General features: G+C 59.4%; 1 protein-coding gene and 1 long non-coding RNA gene across 2 annotated transcripts; one reads left to right on the top strand and one right to left on the bottom strand.

The window, feature by feature from the left end:
• Positions 1 to 5,000: 5,000 nt before the first annotated feature.
• BSG (basigin (Ok blood group)) lies at positions 5,001 to 14,158 on the bottom strand. Its single transcript, XM_042927704.1, has 8 exons — positions 14,002 to 14,158; positions 8,006 to 8,162; positions 7,197 to 7,279; positions 6,934 to 7,070; positions 6,581 to 6,857; positions 5,993 to 6,017; positions 5,771 to 5,832; positions 5,001 to 5,676 (listed from the first exon to the last, which is right to left on the bottom strand). Exons 1-7 carry the CDS (start codon positions 14,066 to 14,068, stop codon positions 5,772 to 5,774), a joined length of 807 nt encoding a protein of 268 aa, XP_042783638.1. The 5' UTR covers positions 14,069 to 14,158; the 3' UTR covers positions 5,001 to 5,676; position 5,771.
• Positions 14,159 to 14,320: 162 nt separating this feature from the next.
• On the top strand, positions 14,321 to 18,724 carry LOC122213650. Its single transcript, XR_006199607.1, has 3 exons — positions 14,321 to 14,408; positions 15,595 to 15,724; positions 18,267 to 18,724. It is a non-coding gene; the product is annotated as an uncharacterized LOC122213650 (long non-coding RNA).
• The last annotated feature ends 3,967 nt before the right edge of the window (positions 18,725 to 22,691 follow it).

Below are 22,691 nucleotides of genomic sequence, written 5' to 3'. Positions count from 1 at the left end.
GGCGAGGCGGCGCCGGGCAGTGCGGAGCGGAGCCGCCGCCGCCGCCGCCGGCCCGAGCCCGAGGGAGGGGGGGGGGAGGCGGGGCCTGGGCTGGGGCGGGGCCGCGGGGGCGGGGCCCCGGGGAGGGGCAGGGGCAGGGGCGGGTTGGGGGCCCCGCCTCTGCCCGCGCCCCCTCCCGGCGCGCCGCGCCCAGACCCCCGCGCCAGGGAAACTGAGGCCGCGGGGTCGGTGACCGCCCAAGGGCACGCGGCCTGAGGCCTTGGAGACCTGTTCAGGCCTCGTTCCAGAAAGGGAAACTGAGGCCCGCGAGGCGGAAGGACACGTCCAAGGTCACTGAGCCCAGCCCCGGGGACCAGAGCCTCCTCCGCGCTCCACCTTCGCAAGGGATCTTCCCCGCGCGCAGGGTTTACCCGCCTGGAGGCCACAGCCAGGCGCAGGGAAGCGAGACCGCCCCCGTGCCAGCCTCCTTCCTTTCTGTAAGTGAGAATTTCCGTAATAAGAAGGATGTTTTTAAAGGCCAGAAGGGCCTTGGCTTTGTAATTCGAGGGCCCTGGAAAGACCCGTGGGAGTGTGTTGTGTGCGGAGGGGCAAAATGGGGTCCATGCGGCCGGTCTCCAGGTCTTTCTCGCCTCCTGCGTGTGAAGAAAACTGTGGCCAACAGGAAGAGCCACCCATTGGTGTTGGCACCTGCCCCCTAAAATCCAATGGAGGGCTGGGATCTCCTGTAAGGCTGGTGGGTCCCAGGATCATAGAGGGGAACTCAGAGTCCCTGCCCACTTCCCACAGATGCCCACATGGGAGTCCCACCCGACTGCCCCATTTCTCTGCCTCTTGGGCCCAGCCCCCACCTCTGGGAGGACACCTGAGGCTCTGTGCCGGGACCAGGAACCAGGTTGGGGACTTATTTGGTGTTAAGTGACATCGAGCACAGGCCCTAGCCCCTGGTCCCTAGGCCCTCGTCCCTAGCCGGGCTCAACCAGAGTGGGGGAGAGGCGTCCTGAGAGGCAGGTGATGGAGGGAGACAGAGAGGAGAAGGCACGTCCTGGCCTCCGGGAGCCTCCAGCCTTCATAGCACTGTTCCGTGGGCACACCCACCTGCTGGGATGTTGGGTCCACGAGAGCAGAGATGTAACTGTCCCTGAACACGGTGGGTGCTCACTGGTGATTGAGAGAGGGACTGAGCCGGGACGTCTTGAGCCCCCCACCAGGCTGCCTCGAGCCCCGGGGCCCCCGGTGCTTCCATGAGGCAGGCCTGGCCTCCCTGGGGTCACCGCCACCTTGCCTGCGGCCGGACCTACGGCCAGGCGGGTGGGCGGGCAGGGCTGCTCTCTGTCCTGAGGTGGTGGCGAGAAGATGGGCAGTAGGGTTGGCAGTGCCAGGCTGCGGCCCGCCCCGGGCAGATGTGTGCTCCAGTTGAAGGGGGACCTTTTATGCTCACCCTGGGAGCATGTCAGTCTGGGCAGGCCGCCAGAGCCCCAGGGCTTGTGGCTGAGAGCGGGAGGGAGGCGGCCTGTGGCCCAGCCTGAGGACCCACCAGGCCTGGGGGTGGGAGAGGCAGGCCTGGACCTGGGAGTCGCCTGGGGGGGGGGGATGGTCCCAGCCCCTCCTGAGCCTTGGGGACCCTGTCCGCAGGTCCCAACAACTCCCCTTCCTCCCACAGACTCCACCCTGGGCCTGATGGCTACCAGCGTGCGTCTCCCAACCCGGTCACCACCTGCCCAGGACAGTGTTCTTTGCATTCATTCAATTCATTGATTCAACAAATCTTCATTAAGCACTTGATTAGGGGCTGGAATTCAGAACTGATTCTCACAGGCCAACAGTTAAGCAGAGGGGACAGTCAACACAGTAAACATTACGTTTCATAGATAATTAGAAGGTGGCCAGTGCCACGCAACTCAGGCCAGGAAAGGGAGGAAAAAGGTGCCGGGGGGGGGGGGGGCGGCAATGTCCAGAGGCTTCCCTGAGGGAAAACCAGAAGGAAGAGAGGGCTGGTATCATGTGGACATTTGCGGGAAGAGTGTCTGAAAGGTGGCAAGGCCTGTGCAAAAAAGCCCTGAGGCAGGATGGTGCCTGGCTTGTGGGAGAAGAAAGGATATGAAGGACCCAGGGGGTGGGTGAAGATGATGAGGACACTGAGACAGCAGTGGGTGAGGCAGGTCTGTTGCCTAAAACTGCTCTGGACTCCCCAGTGCCTTTGGAAGGAAACCCCAATCCCTCCACACCATCCAGTTAGCCCCCCATCCTTGCTCACCATTCCTGGACTCTACAGACAGTGCCTCTGCTGCGCTGAGCCCCTGGCACCGTCCCTCCTTCGGTGCTACCCCCGGCACGGGCTCTGGGGGCACCTTCGGACCTCCACTCACAAGCCTGCTCCCTCTCTAGCTGGGGCAAGTCCAGGCTGGAGGCCCTGAAGCCCAGACAGTCTGGGCACCCTCCCTCTGAGTGGAAAATAATTTAAGAACAAGAAGACAAAACGAGGCCAGGGCTTTGGCAGGCCCCAGACCAGTGACTGTCCCGGAGTTTAAGCCTCAGGGGCTGCCGGACTCAAAGAATACTGAGATGTCTGATCAGACATGGGTGGCAGGACGGCTGGCTTAGGAAGTAGAGGGTGACGTTCCCCAGGTCTTAGAGCCACACATGCAAACACCATTGTGCTCTGGGGTTCCCGCCCAGAGTGGCAAGTGACCTCAGCTTCATGGTGTCTGCAGGGAGGATGTCCTCAGTTCTGCTAACCTAGGACTCAGCAGGGTTTTCCTTTCCTCACAGAGATCACTCTCCCTGGTGGATGGGGCGGGACAGCCAAACCTGATGACCCCCAGCACCTCTGTCCTACTTCGTTCCAGCTCTGTCTTCTGCTGCTGGGCAAGACCTCCAATCTCTCCCTTGCTGCCAACCGGTGTGAGACCTTGGGGTGCCCGCACCTTGGGGTGCTCTGGGTGGGGTGTCCCAGGGAGAGGATGCACAGCCCCCTCTGGGGGCCCAGAGATGCCCAAACAGCACCGGCAACGTGCCGTTTCGTCTAATGGACACCCCAGCCCTCTGCCCCTCTGCCCTCCACAGATTGGGACCCCGAGACACCGGTTCCTGAGCCTCCTAGCACTTGCCAAATATGAACCCATGGACTCTTGAGACTTGGCGGCTGTCACTTCTTCACCCCACTCTGGGGAAACTGAGGCAGGCTCCAGCAGGCTGTTAACAAGAACGCCCCCCAGCGGCACAGAGAGCACACTGCCGTGCTCATTAAATGCTTACAGATGGAAGAACGAATGCTTAAGTGCTTACAAAGAAAGCTTACAAAGCTGCTTGTGAGTGGTCCCAATTTTGCTAATTATGCGTCCACGTGAGGGGCATCTGTGAGGGGAGGGTCTTTTGGGCTAGGAGGACCAGAGAGAGAGGGCTGCTAAGGAGACCGAGCCTCGCTCGCCTCGCCACAGCACCCCCCACGCTCCGGGAAGCCCCGCTCCTGCCCCAGGCTCTGCCGGCCAGAAGCTCCCGCACGCCCCGTCTGGACCCAGTGCAGAGCGCAGCAGGAAGCAGATGGACAGGGCCCTGGCCTCCCAGGGGACACAGAGCCCCAGCAACCCAGTGCGCACGTGTGCCTTCTGACTTGGGGCGACGAGGGAGGCTGCACCTGAGCCCCGGCAGCTTCCCCAGCGAGGGGCCAGCTCGTCATCGCCTCCTCCCCCGCCACAGCCCAGCCACGACACGGGTGCCCAGCCAGTGTTGCTGCGTGATCTCCAAAGCGTGAGTGGTGGGTGCCCCCAAGGAACCCCCGGGTGCAGGGAGGTTGGGCCAGCTGTGTCCAGGGCCAGGCTGGTGCAGCCCCAAGAGCCCTCTGTAGAGGAGGGGCTCCGCTGGCCCCTAGAGCCTGCTCCATGGCAAGTGTGTAGCGCCCTCTGGTGACGGCCAGGGGGAAGGCCGGGTCCGCAGCTCCCCCAGCCCAGCGGGTCCAGCTCCTCCCGGTGACCTGGGGGTGGGAGGGGGCTGTAGCACGGACACCCGTTCTGCCCACAGAAGCCCAGGGAATACTTGCAGCTGACAGTGTGGCCGCCAGAGCTCAGCAGGGGTGGGGGCACCCGGTCAGCTCCGTTTCAGAGCCTGGAGTCTCAAACTGGCAGTTCGCGGGCCAAGCCTGACCTCGCGGGCGTCGTTACGCTGGAGTTTTTACCCACATTGAAAATTAAGAATTTCACATGCAAGCCCCAATTTCTGGCTGCTACGGAGACTTAGGAATAGCTGGCTCAGGGCTCCTTGGCCTCTGGTTCCTCCTGACCCCAGAGGGGAGGTATGGGACGACCACACTCCCTAGGAGTGGCTGCAGGGTCACTCCTCCTCTGTACCAAGCAGGAGGCCTAGATGGCACGGGCCAGAGCCCCCAGGTTTGGCGAGGACGAAGCTCATGAGGCCCTACCTCCTGTGATCTGCTCCCATGGAGTGTTCCCCAGACCCTCAGCCCCACCCATGTTTGTTGCAGTTGTCAGGCTGGGCTGTGCAAACAGGGACTCCCTTTCTCCTGGGGGCCAGCTCAGAAGGGCCACCTCCCTACCACAGCACTGCCCTTCGGGGCTTTCTAGGCCTCAGTGGCCTCCCTTCAGCTGGACAAAGTCCCAAGGGGCTGGCTCCACTACGGACACCTGCTGGGATCCATCATGAGGGCCTGCCCCACCCCCCACCCCCTCACTTCCCACTCAAACCACAGGGAGCTTCCTGCCCAGGGCAGGTGGGTGCCAGGCAGCTGTGGGTGGGGGTTGCCTGTTCTGTCCTGGGGGGCCCATGGGAAGGATTCCCAGGTGCCCCTGTCCGGTCCTCTTTGACGGCAAGAAACAAACTCAGAGGGAAGGGCTGCTGTGTGGAGGGAACCAGCTGGTGAGCCCCCCCCATTCCCAGACCTGCCACAGGCCCGGCCCCTCTGCGCCCCCCCCCCCATCTGTACCCCCCCACCCCTGCCCTGGTTCTCCTGCTGAGACCCTGGGCCGGCGCACACAGGAGCCTGGAAAGACGGACACGGGTCAGCCTTTATTGGTGAGCAGGCAGGTGGCGGGCGGGTCAGGACGCAGCTCTGGCAGGATGGCCGCCACACCACTCCTCAGCCAGGCGTGGATGGCGGGGGCCCTGCCTGCCTCGAGCTGTCCCAACACACAACACAGACTGGAGGCGACCCGGCAGCACAGACCTCAGACAGACAGGCAGGCACGATATGCTCCCACCACACAACCCGTGACTTTCTGCAAAGGGTCCCAACGAGGCCCAGCAGCCTCAGGAGGTAGAGCCCCAGAAGAAGGCCAGTCTGCCCTTCATGACCCCCAAGATGGGGTGGGATGCCGAGGGGATGGGCTGGGGGGACAGGAGGGACAGGTGTCTGCGTGTGTGTGTGTGTGGGGGGGACAGCGAGGGGACAAGTGGGCAGCGAGGGGATGGGTAGAGGGCACCAGTAATCTCACAGGAAGCTCATGGCTTCCTCAAGGCGCTCACAAAATATTTAAAAAGGAAAACCAAAACTCCTAAAGAATGGAATTCTACATGTAGAAAACCCTAGTTTAGTTTTAAAAAGGAAAGAAACGTGAGCTGACCCACAGTGTGGTCTGCTTTCGTGGAGCGGGTCTCCTTTAAGAGGAAAGAACGTGGACTCTGCGAACAGCAGACACTGAGCTGCTCCGGACAGAGGCTGGAGGCCTGTGTGGGGGCAGGACAGACGCTCAGACAGCAGCCCGAAGCTGGGGGCGGGGGGGGGGTAGTCCTCCCTCCCCTCACCCCCGCCCCTCCTCACCTCAGTTGGCGTTCCTCTGGCGAACGTTCTTGCCTTTGTCGTTGATGTGCCCGCTGCTCTTCCTGGGGAGGGACAGAGGGCTGACGGACGCTCGGGAAGACACAACGGTGTCCCTGCTCCCACCCACCACGTGCACGGTGCAGGCTATCCAGGCCAGCAGCCCCTCCAGGCCCTGCCCAGGGAACACTGCCTGCCTGCTAGCCCAGCAAGGCCATGACTTACAGAGGAGCGGAGCCGGTGTCCTCATCTGTGCAGACGCGCGGCCACATGTAAAGAGAGGACAGGCCATCAGGAAGTGTCCCGGAACGAGGCCCCTCGTGGGCTGGCACCGGTCCTGCTGGGCCCTGCCCTCAGTTTCCCTGACTGTTAAGTGCAGGCAACCAGCCCGGCTGCCAGCACGTGCGTCCTCAAAATGAGCTGTCTGGGGTCATGGCCCAAGGGGTGCCTGGGAGCCCCGCCCGCTCCTCATGAACTCAGCCCGCAGGAGCCAGGCAGGGGGCCAAGCTCGGGTTTCCTGAGCTCCGTCACGTACAAAGTCAAGAGCATGCTTGGTGCCTACAACCCTTGGGCCCTCAGCAGCCACCACGGGCAGGGGCAGAGCAGCCAAGAGGACAGCCACTCCCCTCGTTGGTCACCCACCTGCAGCCGAGTGAGGGAGGACGGCGGGCCAGACCAGGCAATAGGCGAGCAGACCTCCAGCTGGGGACCCGTTTGGCCCCACAGCGCCCTCCTCTGTCCCGCACTCCCGGACAGTGGCCTGCCCCCACCCCCCACCCCCCTGCACAGCGAGCAAAGGGCCTGTGGGCTCACCGTCCAGGACCTCGTCCGGCTTCCGTCGCTTCTCATAGATGAAGATCACAGTGACCAGCACCAGCACCTCGGCCACGATGCCCAGGAAAGGCCAGAGGGCGGCGAAGCGGTTTCGCACGCGCAGCGTGACCACGGCCTGGCTGGTGCCCTCCGAGTTGGTGCCGTTGCAGGCGTACCTGCCGGGGTCCGTCTCCAGGTCCAGGCTCGAGATGTGCAGCTCTGTCTTAGTCTCCGAGGACACCACGAAGAATTTGTTCCGGGAGCTGTTGCTGATGACCTGGGGGTGGGCGGACTTTGTAGGGACCGGGGCCGGGGCGGAGGCCCGCTCTTCCCCCGGCAGGCGTGGGCCTCACCTGGTCACCAGAGCTTTCCATCTTGTACCACACCCAGTCGCTGACCGGGGGGAAGGAGTCAGACTTGCAGCCTAGCACGACCGACTCCCTCTCGGTGGCGTGCTCGGACTTCTTCACGGCCTTGATGTTGGGGAGCCCTACAGGGGTAACCGAGCAAGGCAGGAGCCTGAGCCCGTGACCCTGGAGGAGGAGCTGTCCCTCTCTGGGGGTCCTTCTGGCCCCCGGCCCCGCCCCAGATGCCCCCGAGGGCCCCCAGAGCTCACCCTTCACCTCGATGCTGGTCTTGCCTGCTTGCTCCGGGAGGAAGACGCACCAGTACTCACCAGAGCGGTCATCCAGGTCCACCCTGCAAACAGACGCGCAGCAATGAGCGGGGCTCGTGGTGGGGACACCATCCCGTCCTCAGTGGAGCCGCAGGGGACTCCCACCGGGGGCCAGAGCAAGGCCACACTCGGGAGTCCCTGCAGGGCACGAGGGCACAGGCTGCCCGCTTCCCATCAGGGAGAGACGAGGAGGCATGGGTGGCAGATGGAACTGGTCCCCCCCCCCCCCCACCGACTGACCCGGTGCCTGCATCGATGAGCCCCTGTGCCCAGTCACCCCTGAAACCAGACTCTGGTTCTGGAGCTGGCTCAGGCATCGACTAAGACCAGGCTTCAGAGCAGGGTGGCACAGAGGCCCCCAGACCTCAGGGAGCCAGGTGCTTGGGGACTCCGGGCTGGGAGACCCCAGGTCTGCCTGCCCTCCTCAGCCGGTACCCCGGAGAAAGAAGGGAAGGGTCTTGGAGTCCAGCCTTACATTCAGCAGCCAGGGGACCCTCGCTGGATGCCAGGCCTTGGCCATCTCAGACCCCAGAAGCCTGGGCTTCTCACACTGAGGGATCTGAGCAGAGCTTGTGTCTAACGTCTGTCCAAAGCAGGCCCGCCGACCACAACCCCAGTTCTGATTGACCAGAGAGGCCGTGAGCAGCAACACGGTGTGGGAGCAGGGGCAGGAAGGGGCCTGGGGGTGACGCCTGCAGGCTGAGATGGGGCCCGGTGTGTTTGCGGGCCCTGAGGCAGGCCCCACTCACTCATACTCCGTCTTCAGGTCGGGCAGCGTGTCTTCCTTCAGCACCTTGCCCGCCTTCACCCAGCGGTGGCCGACGATCTCAGTGGTGCTGTGGTTCAAGGCACAGGTAAGGCGTGTTTTGGAGCCAGCATCATCTACAGATGTCCAGATCCCGCTCCCTAGGTGGCCACAGGAGAGAATATTGGCAAAAGGTCAGGGAAAGAAAGGACCCAAACCCAGGACCCTGAACCACCTGCCCACTTGTCCCTGTGGCAAGCGCGCAATGGCCCGGACACCCCAGGCCATCCACACTGTCCTGAGCCGGCCCAGAGGAGAGGAGTCCTGACTCACACCTGGCTCCTTCTGGAAGGACACCTTCTGTGGAGTTAAAGGAGCCTGGGGTCTGCAGAGAAGAGGGCTTGATGAAGGTTCTGTCGGGAACCATTCTAACCAGCTGGGCCTCAGGTGTTGGAAACGAAAGCCAATAACCACCCTGGGCCCCAGAACCTGGCCAAGACATGGACTGCTGGGTCCAGCCCAGCACAGACCTGAAATTCCTTTTCTATTAAAAAAGTGTTTTTTAGTGTTTGTTTATTTTTGAGAAAGACAGACAGACTGTGAGTGGGAGAGGGGCAGAGAGAGAGGGAGACACAGAATGAGAAGCAGGATCCAGGCTCCGAGCTGTCAGCACAGAGCCCGACGCGGGGCTCGAACTCACGAGCTCTGAGATCATGACCTGAGCTGAAGTTGGACTCTGTTTTTTATTTTCTAATTTTTTTTAAGTTTTATTTATTTATTTTTGAGAGAGAGACAGAGTGAGTGGGGGAGGAGCAGAGAGGCAGAGAGAGAGAGAGAGAGAGAGAGAGAGAGAGAGAGAGAATCCCAAGCAGGCTCCACACTGTCAGCACGGAGCCTGATGCGGGGCTTGAACTCACACACCGCGAGATCATGACCTGAGCTGAAACCAAGAGTCGGACTCTTAACTGACTGAGCCCCCCAGGCACCTCCGAAATTCCTCTTTTAAAAGATAAATCTGGGGTACCTGGGTGGCTCCATCGGTTGGGCGACTGACTTCGACTCAGGTCATGATCTCACGGTTCATGAGTTCGAGCCCCGCGTCGGGCTCTGTGCTGACAGCCTGGAGCCTGGAACTTGCTTCAGATTCTGTGTCTCCCTCTCTCTCTACCCCTGCCCTGCTCACATCCTGTGTCTGTCTCTCAATAATGAATAAATGTTAAAAAAAAAAAAAAGAAAAAAGATAAATCTAAGGGCGCCTGGGTGGCTCAGTCAGTTAAGCCTCTGACTTTTGATTTCAGCTCAGGTCTCACAGTTGGGGAAATGAAACACCACACAGGAGTCTGCACTGACAACACAGAGCCTACTTGGGATTCTCTCTTTCCCTCTTTCTGCCCCTCCCCTGCTCATGCTCTCACTCTCAGAATAAGTAAACATTAAAAAAAAAAATTAAAAGAAAAAAAAGATAAATCTACTGGGGGTACCTGGGTGATTCAGTCAGGTAAGCATCTGACTTCTGATTTTGCCTGAGGTCATACTTGCACAGCTCAGAGGAGTCCGAGCCCCATGTCGGGCTCTGTGCTGACAGAGCAGAGCCGGCTTGGGATTTTCTCTCTCTCAAAATAAACATAAAAAAAAAAAAGTTCTTCTCCCTCTGCCCCTCCCCTGCTCACATACTCTCTCAAAAATAAATAAACAAATAAATAAACAAGTGAATCTAGCACAGTCCCAGCCGCCATTCCCTGGATGCCCCTGCAGAACCCCCCCCCCTCCCATCAAGGCAGGGCCATCCGAGGTGGGTACCTCCCACCGGGGCAGGGCCTGCTGGCTCCAGCTGCCCCGTCCTGAACGGCACCTTCTTCCGGAAGGTCAAGAGTGCACCCCCACTTGCCACTAAGCCTCTCTGTAGGGACAACCAAGGCACTGCTGGTGGACTCCCAGGGCCTGGACCTTCTGTTTAATTTCCAACTAGGCAAACGTCCCCACTGGCTTGAGATGTTCTCTTTAGGAATCAAAAATCACTTAGAACCAGGGGCGCCTGGGTGCCTCAGTCGGTTAGGCGTCCGACTTCAGCTCAGCTCATGATCTCACAGTCCTTGAGTTCCAGCCCCGCGTCGGGCTCTGTGCTGACAGCTCGGAGCCTGGAGCCTGCTTCCGATTCTGTGTCTTCCTCTCTCTGCCCCTCCCCCACTCACACTCTGTCTCAAAAATAAATAATAAAAACATTAAAAAAAAAAATCACTTAGAACCAGACAGTAAGAAGCCTGCTGAGGCAAGGAGGCTTGAGCCAGGGAGGGCTGCCCTCCAGGGACCAGAGTTCAGGGAGGGAGACTGTCAGGCGCTCAAGGGGACCCAGGGTCGAAGGTAAGAGGCATGGAGCTATGAGAATGAACCAGGAGGACCCCCCCCACTTCCCTCTACACCAGACACTGGGCATCAGTGAAGCAGCAAACCCATCCTTGTGCACGTCAGAGCCCTATCCCGGGGCTCAGAGCAGGTGTCACAGGGACGCTCTGGTGCGATCATCCTGGAATTCCACATTGTCCCCAGCTCGCCTCCCCTGTGACATATGCCCCAGAGGCGTCCCTTCTAGAAGACCACGCCCAGACGATTTGGGCACAGAGATCCATCCCAGGGCTATTGGCGATAAGCTTCTTTTCCATCCAGTCTGCAGGGAGACGCCTACAGCACAAAACTGGGTGAAAAATCAGAATGTGAGACTGTATTTAAAAGGCCACAGTGTGAAGTAAGCAGCGACAAGAAGCAGGCTCTCTCGTCCAGAGACCGGGTCGGTCATTAAGAAAATTTAACCTGACCCAAAGGGCAGCAGGCGAGCTTTACTGGAGAGAGATCACTGAATCCTCCCCTCCCCTGTCCTGCTACAGACTGGCCACAGGCTGGCACTTCCAGTCTGGGGAGCGGTGGCCTCTTTGTGTGGAAGAGGCAGGACCTGAGGCCAGTGGAGGGCAGGACACAAGGTCCCAGGACTCTAGACGGGCAGGGGAAGAGGCAGACAGCTCAGCAGCAGCCAGACAGGAGCTACAGGGAGGCTCCTCTCTGCTGCCCTAGGCACTACCCACCCTTGGCGCGTGCACGCACACGCAGCACACGCACACAGCACCACACACACACGCACGCACGCACGCACACACACGGGTGGTCACGGGCGTGCACACACACACAGCACGTGTATGCACGCGTGGACACATGGGTTCAGACACATACACACGACACGTGAGTACGGACGTATACACGTGTGTGCAGACACACACAGAAAGCACGCACAGGGACACGTGCGTGCACACACTCACGGCTTCAAGTCCGTATCGGAGGGCGCGGGCTACTGCTCTGGGGCAAGGTGGACCTTCATGCCTGCCCCTGGGGTGGCCCAAAGCCCATTCACAGGACTCAAAACAGGCACAATCCCAAGTAGGCAGAAGGGTGAAGCTGGGGCTCTGTGGCTGCCCTGAGCCCTCTGTGGCTGTGCTGTCTCTTCAGAAGGATCACCTCCCGGCAACCCACATTTCTCAGGAGTCAAGATTTCCCAAGATTGCAAAACCCAACAGCCGGTGCAGAGCCGGGAGGGTGAGTCAGGGCAGGAAGTGAAGCCAGAGAATGCCCTCCTCCTAGACTCGCGTCTGTGCCCTTGTCCCCTCACCCAGAGGCTGCTAGAAAGGTCAGTCCGATCTTACCCAGCCACGCCCTGCCTCCCTGGGAGAGAAAGAAGTCGCCCAAAGGCCACAGGCCTGAGGGCCACTTCCACCAGCAGGAGCAGTGAGGGCCTAGGCACAGCTTCCCCCACCCTGCCTCCCTCCTCCCTTGTCTGAGGAACCACAGGCTGACACCCCTGCCCTGACCTGAGGGTAGCACACAGCAGGGAACTGAGACACGCCCCACCTGGCCCAGCAGATTGAGGGGGGAGGGCACCCGAGGAATTCACAGGGACCCTAAGGGCCACAGGGACAGGAAGGAGGAACAAGGGAGAACATTTGACCCCCCCCCCATTTTGGCCATGTGACTGTGACCCACGTTCTCAAGTAAAGTCACCTTCATCTAAAAACAGCCACCCCTCCTCCCTGACCTCAGGCTGCCGGGCAGGGCACAGGGCCAGGCAGGCCTTATGGGAAACAGCCCACGAGCTGGGGATGAGACTGAGGCTCCCGGCACCCACCCTCCTCCCCACCCAACTCAGCAGCTCTACTCAGGTAGGAGGAGCAAGAGAACATTTCTGGGATGCCAGGCGTGGGTTCTGGGCCTCTCCACCCTCCCCTCCCCTCCATCTGGCCAGGAGGCCGCTCCTGCTCCCTTCACCTGAGGCTCGGGCCAAATCCCCAGCCCGCAGGACCCAGCTAGCAACCTGGTGCCCATGTGTGCCCTCCCAACCTGGTGCACCAGGACAGCGGGGCCCTGGACAGTCCCAGGGAGAGCAGGGGTCCCCCTGGCAGAGCTCCTGAAACAAGTTTCTGGGGAGCTAGCTGACCCAGCCACGAGAGGTGAACACGGTCACTAATTCACACGTCCCAGCAGAAAAGGGACGCATGGTATTTGTGAGGGTCCCCGGGAAAGGTGACAAAGTAAAAAGGTCCCAGGTGGATTCAGACAGGGCACAGACACACCTAGACTCCCCAGCACACACACCCTACGCGAGACGCAGGGCTTCCAGCTACAGCTCTGGTGCCTGGTCCCAGGAAACAGGTGAAAAGGCGCTACCCCAGGGCTTCCCCCTGACGGGAGGAGCAAACGCAGAGACTTCCTTACCCCCCCCCCCCCCCCCGCCACCGTCCCCGGGGCCGTCCGCGGCCACCTCCCGCCAGGGAGAGCTATTCCTGAAGGGCTCCAGCGGCCAGGGACCCGCTGGCGGGCAGTGAGCCATGTGCACGCCAGGCGCCAAGGCCCTTGCCCAGAGGCGTTCAATGAACGGCCGTTCTGATCATAAGGAAGAGGAAAGAGGCCAATTGAGCTCCTGAAGTGGGTCAGGAGTAAGTGGGTGAAGCTCCCACAAGAGGCAGCTCCTCCTGCCCCCCACCCCCAGCAGACACTGTGACCCTGCACTCCTGCCTCCCCAGACCCTTCTCTGCACTTTGTTCCCTACATGCCCATCACTATAAATCTTTAACCCAGAACAAAACGGGAAGTCTCGATCAAGGAAGAAAATTTCTATCAGGCAAAAGAGAGGCTGTCCCGCTTTCCCCTGAAAAATACGCTTTGATCCATTTTCCCCTGAGCGTTCTCTACACGGTGCGGTGCGGGCCTCCCAGAAATAAGTGCTGTTTGTGACTCCGTTAAAAACACCCTCTCAACACATCCTGCCCAGAACTGGGCTGCCAAAGCGACCTCACGGTGACCTTGGAACACGTCCCCTCCCGCCCTGGGCCTCAGTTTCCACTCCTGTTAAAGGAGGAGGGTGGACCAGCTGCCACCTCATTCTGTGGCCTGGAATCAGACAAAACCAAAGGAAGCAGAGCGTGCTGGCTTCCTGCCGGAGGTTTCAGGGTTTGGGCAAACACCAGGGGGCAGGTGCCTACCCAGAGCCAGACATGGGACCTAAATCCTGGGAAGAATGACAATCCCTTCCTGTGCCAGACAGCCCACCGGCTTCAGGGGCGGGCATTCCTCAGTCCTTGGTTCCAGCGTCCACGTGAGGGCCTGTGGAGGCGGCCACCGCTCCAGGCCGCACAGGCTTAGCCACGGCTCGCGGGATCCCGGGGCCGCGCCAATGCACCCCGCGGTGGCACTGGCACGCCGCGGGCGGGGACCCCGCCGGTTGAGAGGGGGCCGCTCCTGGACTCCGGCCCCGGCCTCCGCCGCCGGACGCGGGGACGGCGGAAGGGCGGGGCTCCGCCTCCAGACCCCACCCCAGGTCCCCTCACCCAGGGGTCAGGCCAGCCCTCGGACCCCTCGCGTTCCCCGGCCGCCGGGGTTTAGGGACTCCACCTGCAGGGCCGCCTAGCGGGCCCCCGCTGCCGCGGCTGAGCCTCCACCCGCGCCGGGCAGGACCCTCACCTGCTCCCGAGCCGCCCTCGGCGCTCAGCAGCGCCAGCGCCAGGACCACGAGCTGCCGCACCGCCATGTCGCCCCCGTCCGTGCCGTCCCCGCCACCAACCGCCGCCCGCGGCACTATAAGAACCGGGAGGGGCCGGGCGCGCGCGCGCAGGGCAACGTCGCGGGGCGGGGCGGGGCGGGGGCGCGCACGGCACGCCAGCCGCCCCCTGCGCATGCGCGTGGACGCACATACGCACGCGTGGGCCCGAGCGGGCGCCTGCAGCGGTGCCACGTGACCCTGGCGGCCACGCCCCACGGGCTAGGGGTGTGGTTGCGTTGCTAGGAAACGGGGGCGGGGCCTGCGAGGGCTGGGCGGGGCCCCGCCTCTGTTTCCTCAGCCTCTCGGAGTGTGATGACAGAACAGATAAGTGCGTGCTCTGTAGAGGTTAAAATACTCGCTTTATGTTATGTACATCTTACCACAATACGGAAAATAAAGCGTTAAGGGAGGCGGTGGGGATCCCTGTGAACAGGTGGGATGTGTGCCTTGGGCTGGGGTGGGCTGCCAGATTTAGCAAATAAAAATACCTGGATGGCAGTTAAGTGTGGATTTCAGGTGGAGAGCCAGTAATTTCTAAATTAAGTATCCCGTGCAACATTTGGACGTGGCTGTGCAAGAACATTCGCTGTTTATCTGAAATTCACACTAACTGGCTGTACTGTGTTTTGTCTGGAAAACCCATCCTGAGGTTCCCCATACTTTACAACAAATACTTTTTTAATTTTTTAGGATTTTATTTATTTAGTAAAAACTTTTAAAATTTATTTACTTATTTTGAGAGAGAGAGAGAGAGCACTAGCAGAGGAGGGGCAGAGAGGGAGAGAGAGAACCCCAAGCAGGCTCTGGGCTGTCAGTGCAGAGCCTGGTGTGGGGCTTGAACTCACAAATCATGACCTGAGCCAAAACCAAGAGTCGGGGGCTTAACTGAGACTGAGCCACCCAGGCGCCCCTATTTTTTTAAGATTTTATTTTTAAGTAATCTCCACACCTAACATGGGGCTTGAGCTAATGACCCTGAGATCAAGAGTCGTATGCTCTTCTGACTGAGCCAGCCGGCCGCCCCCACAGCAAATACCTTGTTAAATGACAAAATAGTTTCAAAAAACAAAACAAAACGGGTAGTCTATTGTTCATGATCTTGGGTTAGGCAGTAATTTCTTACTTGTGACACGAAAAGCCTGAGCAACAATAAAAAAATAGATAAATAGGATTTCATCAAAATTAAAAACTTTGTGTTTCAAAGAACACCAAGAAGGAAGTGAAAAATCAACCCACAGGATGGGAGAAAACACTGGGAAATCATAGATCTGATAAGAGACTCACATCCAATATGAAGAACACTTACAATTCAATTTAAAACAAGTACAAATAGGGGCGCCTGGGTGGCTCAGCTGGTTGAGCATCTGACTTCGGCTCAGGTCACGATCTCGTGGTTCATGGGTTTGAGCCCTGCGTTGGGCTTGATGCTATCAGCACTGAGTCTGCTTCAGACCCTCTGTCCCCCCCTCTCTCTGCCCCTCCCCTGCTTACTCTCTCTCTCTCTCAAAAATCAGTATCAAAAAAAAGAAAAAAATGGATGAAGGGTCTGAATACAACGCTTCTCCAAAGAAGACCTACAAATGGACAAGCCCATGAGGAGACGCTGGCCATCGTGAGCCATCAGGGAGTGCCGGTCACAGCCAGGTGAGGCACCGCGTCCCTCTTCGGCATCCTGATTGTTTTCCACTGGATATTTAAGAGCTGCAGATACCTGAGATGCTCTGAAAAGTCGAGCAGCAGTTACCCTTTTGCAAGAAACATTTACATTTACAAGGGAAAGTCCCTGTGTAAGGGTGTGTCCCTTCAGAAACCTGTAAGGAGGGGAGGCGAGGAGTTGAATGTGCTGCAGCCTTGCCCCCGTCTACTGTGCGGTTCCGGGTCACCTCCCATCACACACTCCCCACCCCCAGCGTCGTCTTTGGCTTTCTCTGAAGGTGATGGCTTCCGTACTTCTGAATGTTACTCGGTTTTCGCGACTGTCTCCCATTCAGTACATGTGTTACTAAACTTCTGTTTGTTTTCCTCCTGCTCATCTGTTTTACATCCATTAATCATTGGAGCAGCCAAAGCACCTGAAAGGGAAGCAGGGAAACTTTTCTGCCCCTTGTGGGTAAAGGGAAGGCTTCTCTAGATTGGAGCCGCTTCTTGAAGGCTGTGCTGTTCAGAGAGGCAGCAGCCGCGGGAGGTGAGCTGCAAGTCTGAGAACAGCCGGTCAGGAGTGGGGAGGAGGCAGTGTCGGGGCTCAAGGGCTACGTGCGGAATGAGGCGGAAAGCAGCCAGCTGGCTTCAAAGTCCCTCTGGCCTGGATAGAATTCCACGGCCCCCTTTCCTGCCCTCCCTGGGCTGGGCTGAGGACAGATCTCGTGGGAAATATTAGGGCCACCAGGCAGTCTTTGCTTTTGTTTATAAAACCAAGCTGCGTCCTCTCCAAGGCCCAGTTTTCTGGTTCCCTCTCTGGAAAGTCTTCCCTGTCTCCTCCCACTGGTCAGATGGATCCCTTTGCTGCTCAGTCCTGGCCCCACCTGGGGCAGGAGAAGCCTTCTAGGGCCACTCCATTGTCAGATTTAGCAAATAGAAAGGCAGGACACCCAGGTACATTTGAATTTCAGATTAAAAAAAAAAAAAAAAAAAGAGTGATTTTAAAAGTATCAGTCTATCCCATGCAGTATTTGGGGTAGACTTATGCTAAAATGTATCTGTTCTATATCTGATCTGCTCAAAAGCAGCCCTGCTCCATTACCCGCTGTCATTTCCCTCATTTGCACTGGTCCCTTCTGTGACCTCGTGTCCAACCCACCTGTGTGTGAGAGCAGGGACACAGGGTACCCTCCTCACTCCGCGCCCCCACCCCTGGCCTCTAGGCCGGCACCCTCACTGGGATGGGCCCAGGTTCCGGATCCGGACGTCTTCCTCAGACAGAAAAGCAGGGAAGCAGCCCAGCTCTCTGGCCTGTTTCTGCAGCTTTGTTCTGTGCAGCAGCCGGGCTGGGGGTGCGAAGAAGGCAGGGAGCCCGTCCTCTGATGCAGAATCTCTGGAGACCCGTAAACCTTGCCCTACCGACCCCTCAGGCCTCACTGGCCTGTGTCCTGCCTCGGAGTCCTGCCGTGTGGTGCCGCTGGCTCCCTCCCTGCACCCCAGTGACCACCAGACTGTCCTGGGCAGCGTGTCTTCAGGACCTCAGCCCCAGCATGCCACCCCTGCCCCATCACAGGACACGGCGTCTGCTCTGGTTCATTTGCCGTCTGCTTTTTCTTCCAAAACCTCTCAGGGGCGCCCAGCCAGCTCAGTCAGAGGTGTTTGCAGCTCTTCACCTTAGGGTTGTGAGTTCAAGCCCCACTTTGGGCTTAGAGGTCACTTAAATAAACGTACAAAACAAAACAAAACAACCCTCAAACTCACAGGTGAGGAGATGACATCAGCCTTTCATTCTGTTACCCATCTGTCCACTGCTAAAATGTTTCAGCTTAGTTTTTTATGTGCATTTTTCTGAAAGGGGGAGCTTTGAAATCCACCCCCTCCAGGCAGTGACTGAAGGAGGACAGGGCAGGTTTTATTCTGGTGTTAGGGAGCCCTGGGAGGGGTTTGAGCCAGGGCGGTCCCTCCTCTGTTGTGTTCTGGGGAGACATCAGAGCCGCCCAGGGGAGAGGGGCCTGAGAAGAGGGCCAGGAGCGGACAGGGCAGGCCCTATCCTATGGCTGACATCCTGACGAAAGGGTTATTCTGGCACAGACCCAGAGCAGGGGCCATGTGATCTTGGGGGCAGACTCGGGATTGACACGGCCACAAGCGAGACCCGGGGCCTCCAGGAGCTGGAGGAGGCAGGAAGGACCCTCCCCGCTGGAGCCTGTGGAGGCGGGGAGCCCAGCCCACCTCGATCTCTGACTTTTGGCCTCAGAATGTGGGAAGATAGAGTCCCATTGTTCTGAGTTCCTGCTGTGTGGCTTTGATGCCCCAGATCAGACCGTGTCATCAAACCATCAGAGGCCACCTTGGGCGGGTGCTGAGTCCCCAGGCAGGCAGGGTGGGGCACCTGCTTATTCCTGTTGGTGGCCTCCCGTTCACCTGGGGGCCGGTTGCGGGGGGGGGGGGCGGGGGGAGGAGCCCTGCTGGGCCAGGAAGGAACAGCCAGGCGGGGAGATAAGCCTTCTCCCGGGACAGCAGCAGGCGGGCCTCCCCTAATCTGCAGCCAGATGGAGCCATGCCAGACCCCTGATGAGGCCTCGGCGCGAAGGAAGAGGAAGCTGCTTGGTGCCTGGGAGCACACCTCTAAATGCAGTCTCACCTGAGGATGTCTGTTGAAGAACAATAAAAACCATAGCTTCCTGCAAAACCAGTGGGGACCTCGGTCTTAATGGGCGCGTGTGGGCAGACAAGTGCTTCAAGGCAGCTCACAGCAGCCAATGAAACAGCCCCAATGTCCATCGGCAGGTGGATGGACACACACAAAAGGTGGACGTCCACTGCGAAAGGTTCATGTCCCTCAGCTGCGAGCAGGAGCCAGGCGCCCACCCCCGCCGCCCCACGGACAGACCCTGAGCACACGACGCTCAGGGAGGGAACCAGACGCGAGGCGCCACACGGGGGTGTGAGTCCATGTGTGTGAAACGTCCAGAACAGGCTCATCCACGGACGGAAGGGGGTTCGTGGGGGAGGGGCTGGGCGGTGGGGCGTGACTGTGTGGGGACAGAGTTGCTTTCTGGGGAGATGGAATGTTCCAGAGGTGCTGGTCACACAACCCGGTGAATGTACGAACACCCACTGAATTACACACTCTGGATGCATGTTCGGCATTTGCAGGCCCGGCCCCGAAGCGCCCTGGTGGGGGCCCACCCCGGAGGGTCAGCCCCCAGCCTGCCATGTTGCACTGGGCTGCTGTGGACACTGGGGCAAGGCCAGGACCTCTGGTCCTGCTACAGGTGACAGGAAGGGGTAGGTGAGTGGGGATGGGGGGAGGAGAGCAGTGGAGGATGGGAAAGCCGGGGGAGGGGGTCCTGGGATGCAAGCTGTTACCCCTCCAACCTGCCCGCAGCACCTTGAACATCTTGAAGGTATTCTCCATACTGGAGGCCAGTTGTACTCTGGGTGCTAGGCTGTGGCCCTGATGCTTCGCATAAGGCTGCTGTTGTGTCCTGGGGACGCCCCGCAGCCTGCAGCCCCCTCCTGGCTCCCGTCTGGCCAGTCTTCCCCTGTTCCCACCGCTGCCCCGAACTCCAGAAGGCGTGTGTCCAAAAACGCCAAGCCCCTGGCTGGGTTCCCCTCAGCAGGGGCTCCGGCCCTGCCCCGTGCGTGGGCTCTGCCTCAACCAGTGATTTGTCCAGAGGCCAGCATGAAACCTAGGCTGGGTCCAGCAGCACTAGAAACAAGCTCTTTCCACGGGACCCGAGGGGCAGCCGTCCTTGCCGCCAGGAGAGAAAGCCTTCATGATCCCACGGCTGAGAGGCGGCAGGTTCGTGAGGACCTCTTGTGAGCGCTGGGATCCCGCTGTGCCTGACGCCTGTGTCCTCCCAGACTCTGCAATTACAGGAGGCACCGGGGGCCTTTTGGTTACCCGAACCGGTGTAGTCTGGGGTCTTTGGTGCTGGCTCCAGGATGGGTTTATCTGGGGGCTTCACCGTGGCATGCAGGCCCCAGTTCCTCTGGTGTGGACTTTGCCACCCTCGTGGGTCAGCTCTGCCCCTGTGGCTAGGTGGGAGGCACAGTCCTGAGCGCATGAGGACTGCCCCCCAGCTCTGCACAGGCGGGCTCTAGCTTTCTGCAGCGAGACCAGTATGGGCGAGGAGTGGGGGGCAGACCCTGTGGTGATGTGAATCTCAAGGGTGTCGCCCCTGGGGAGAGAGCCAGGTTAGGGGCAGGGGCCCCACCCCCTCCTGTGACGTTGCTACCTCAGCTCTGAGGCCCCAGACACCTGATGTTACTAGCCTAGCAGTGGCCCCAAGTCCCCGTTTCCTGAGAGGTTCAAGTTGAGAGTCAGGGGCCGTCCCCATCTTGCTCTGGCTCCCACTCACCTGCACACAGGCCCCCAAGGCCAGCAGAGGGGCTACGGGCTCCCGTGGTGCCCAGGAAGTCAGCTCAATGAAGACCGTGGTCTGGAACCTCTTCCGTGGGGATTCTCCAAAGCAGCTCTCGCCCTCTGGACTTGCCGTGGTTAGCCTGTCGGCCTGCGTGGGCCCAAGGTGACAGGAGCACACCTGAGAACGAGGGCCACTCAGTGGAAGCTGAGCCTGGCAAGTGACGGTTTCTTCTTGCAGCTCTAGCGGATTAACGGATTACCACACATTCAGGGCCTGAAACCACACAAGCTTATTCTTTGACAGCTATGGGGCCAGAAGTAGGAAACGGGCCTCACGGGGCTAACGTCCGGGTGTGGGCAGTGCTGGCTCCCGTGAAGGCTCCGGGGGAGACCTGCACCCCTGCCTGCTCTGGCTCTCAGAGAGCTCTCTGGCTCTCAGGTTACGGGATCAGGGCACGGACATCTCTGGAGCTGTTATTCTGGCGACCACAGGTCTGGGGAGAGACTGCGCAGAACCAGTGCCTTGAACAGGCTATGCCTGAAATCCCTGGCCTTGTCACTCACAGAAGCCAATTAAATTCCTTTCTGTTTAAGTCAGTTTGAGTTGGGCATTTTGTCCTGCTACCGAAGGGGTCATTATAAAGGAGAGGTGGCCAAAACAACTGATCACAACAGGCAGATGAATTCACCCAGGTGCAGAGACTCTGGAAACCATTACCGCCCATTTGGTGGCATCCTGTCCTCACCCAGTCGGGTGTGTCAGGCCAGGGATGAGTTCAAGAAAAATCAGTATTTATAGAGTGTGTTCACATGTCCTGTCTAGTTTAGCCGGAACCACCCCCAGGAAGTAGGCTCCATTAGTATCCGGATGGTCAAATCGAATAACTAAAAATAGAGTTCTTGGAATTTCAGATAAACAACAAATACTTTGTAAACATGTCCCCAACACTGCACAGGACATATACCCACTATATTATATATATATATATATATATATATATATATATATATACACAGTAAGAATGATTTATCTGAAATTTATATTTAACTGGGCAACCCTAATTATTTTAAGGTTTATTTTTCAGAAAGAGAGACAGTGAGAGAGCGGCAGAGAGAGAGAGAATTCTCAGCAGGCTCTGAGCTGTCAGCACAGAGCCCAGTGTGGGACTCAAATTCATGAACCGTGAGATCGTGACCAGGGCTGAAGTCGGGACGTCTAACTGACTGAGCCACCAGGCTCCCCCGGGCAACCCTAATTATGATCTCTGTTTTGCAGATAGGTTATGGGATGTGAACCCCAAGGCCTCAGGTATCAGTCAGATCTCTGTGCAGAAGCTTCCATGGCAGTTGTGTGGGGGACAGTATGAAGGGAACACGATTCCCATGGAGACGTGGGGTCCGCGCCCCTCCCCTCGGGTCTGGGTGGGTGCCCGCCCGTGTCCAGCCCTGTGCAGGAGTGGTGCGTGTGACCCCCGAGTGATTGAAGCGGCCTTGTTCCCGGGGTCCTCCCGCCGGAGCCCGTGCCGCCGTGCTGTGAGCACACCCGGACAGGGTGGGGCAGGGACAGACCACCCCACCGTGCCGTCCGCTTCCAGACCTCCACCAAGGTCTTCTCGTGCGGGCTGCCAGCCCCCCACACCACTCCCCGGAAATGCCTCTAGGCTGAGGTGAAGGGTGCCTCGGCGCCCTGTGGAGGTTATGAACATGAGCCACTGGCCTGGCCCTGCCTGCACCTGCTCAGCACACGGGCGAGGGTCACACGCCCAGGCTCCCACTCCGGAGGCTGGGTCGCTGGTAATACACCACAGAGCTCAGAGGCCCAAACTAGGTGCAGGAGGTGCGGGAACAGGTGTGGCTGCCACAGTCCCGCCGAGAACACCACTTGAGTCCGGAGGGGCCCTCCCCGCCCTGCACTTCCCTCCGGGTTTAAGAAAAGCCAGAGATGAAGAGTGAAACCTTCCACGTTTTAATGGAGAAACATCATTCAGGTTAAAACACCACCAGACCGCGAGGGCAAACCGGGAAAGGCGTGTGCAGGCCGCTGTGGGGATGTGTGTGCACCCTGGATGTACCTGCCCCTCTGGCCCGTCCCCCACCTGTGTGGGGTCGTCTCAGCCCCAGGCGCAGTGACTGGTCAGGCTGGGCGTGTGCTCGTCTGACCCAAGGGGGGACCTCGGTCCTGATGCCATCTGACCCTGAGCCCAGGCCACTCTGGACTTAACAGTTACACTGAAATGAAGCCACCGGGCCTGGGTGACACCAGCACACAGGGCTCCTTGGGGGTGCTGTGGCCACAGAGGGGCTGCCTGGGGCCCGATGGCCAGCCCCGCCAGCAGACCAGCCGGCCCCGGGTGGGAATCTGGGGCCGTGACCCGGCCCGGACGGGGCGCCTGGTGGCACACCGCTCTCTGCGGTCCTTCGGGAAGGCCAAGGACAGGTTGGTTCTGTAGCTTCTCATAAAGTCGTTTTATTTAGATTCCAAACAAACCAAAGCAGAGAGAAGAGGTGACCACAAGTGAATCCGTCAGCGCGAGCCGCAGGCCCAAGTCTCTGGCTCGGCCAGCAGGAGCTGAACACGCACACGGGCGGGTCCGCGTCCCT

This window comes from Panthera leo, chromosome A2 (assembly GCF_018350215.1).
Source record: "Panthera leo isolate Ple1 chromosome A2, P.leo_Ple1_pat1.1, whole genome shotgun sequence".
Classification (NCBI taxonomy): Eukaryota; Metazoa; Chordata; class Mammalia; order Carnivora; family Felidae; genus Panthera; species Panthera leo.
Note: the sequence above shows the minus strand (reverse complement) of the source record. Positions and strands in the feature narration are given on the sequence as shown.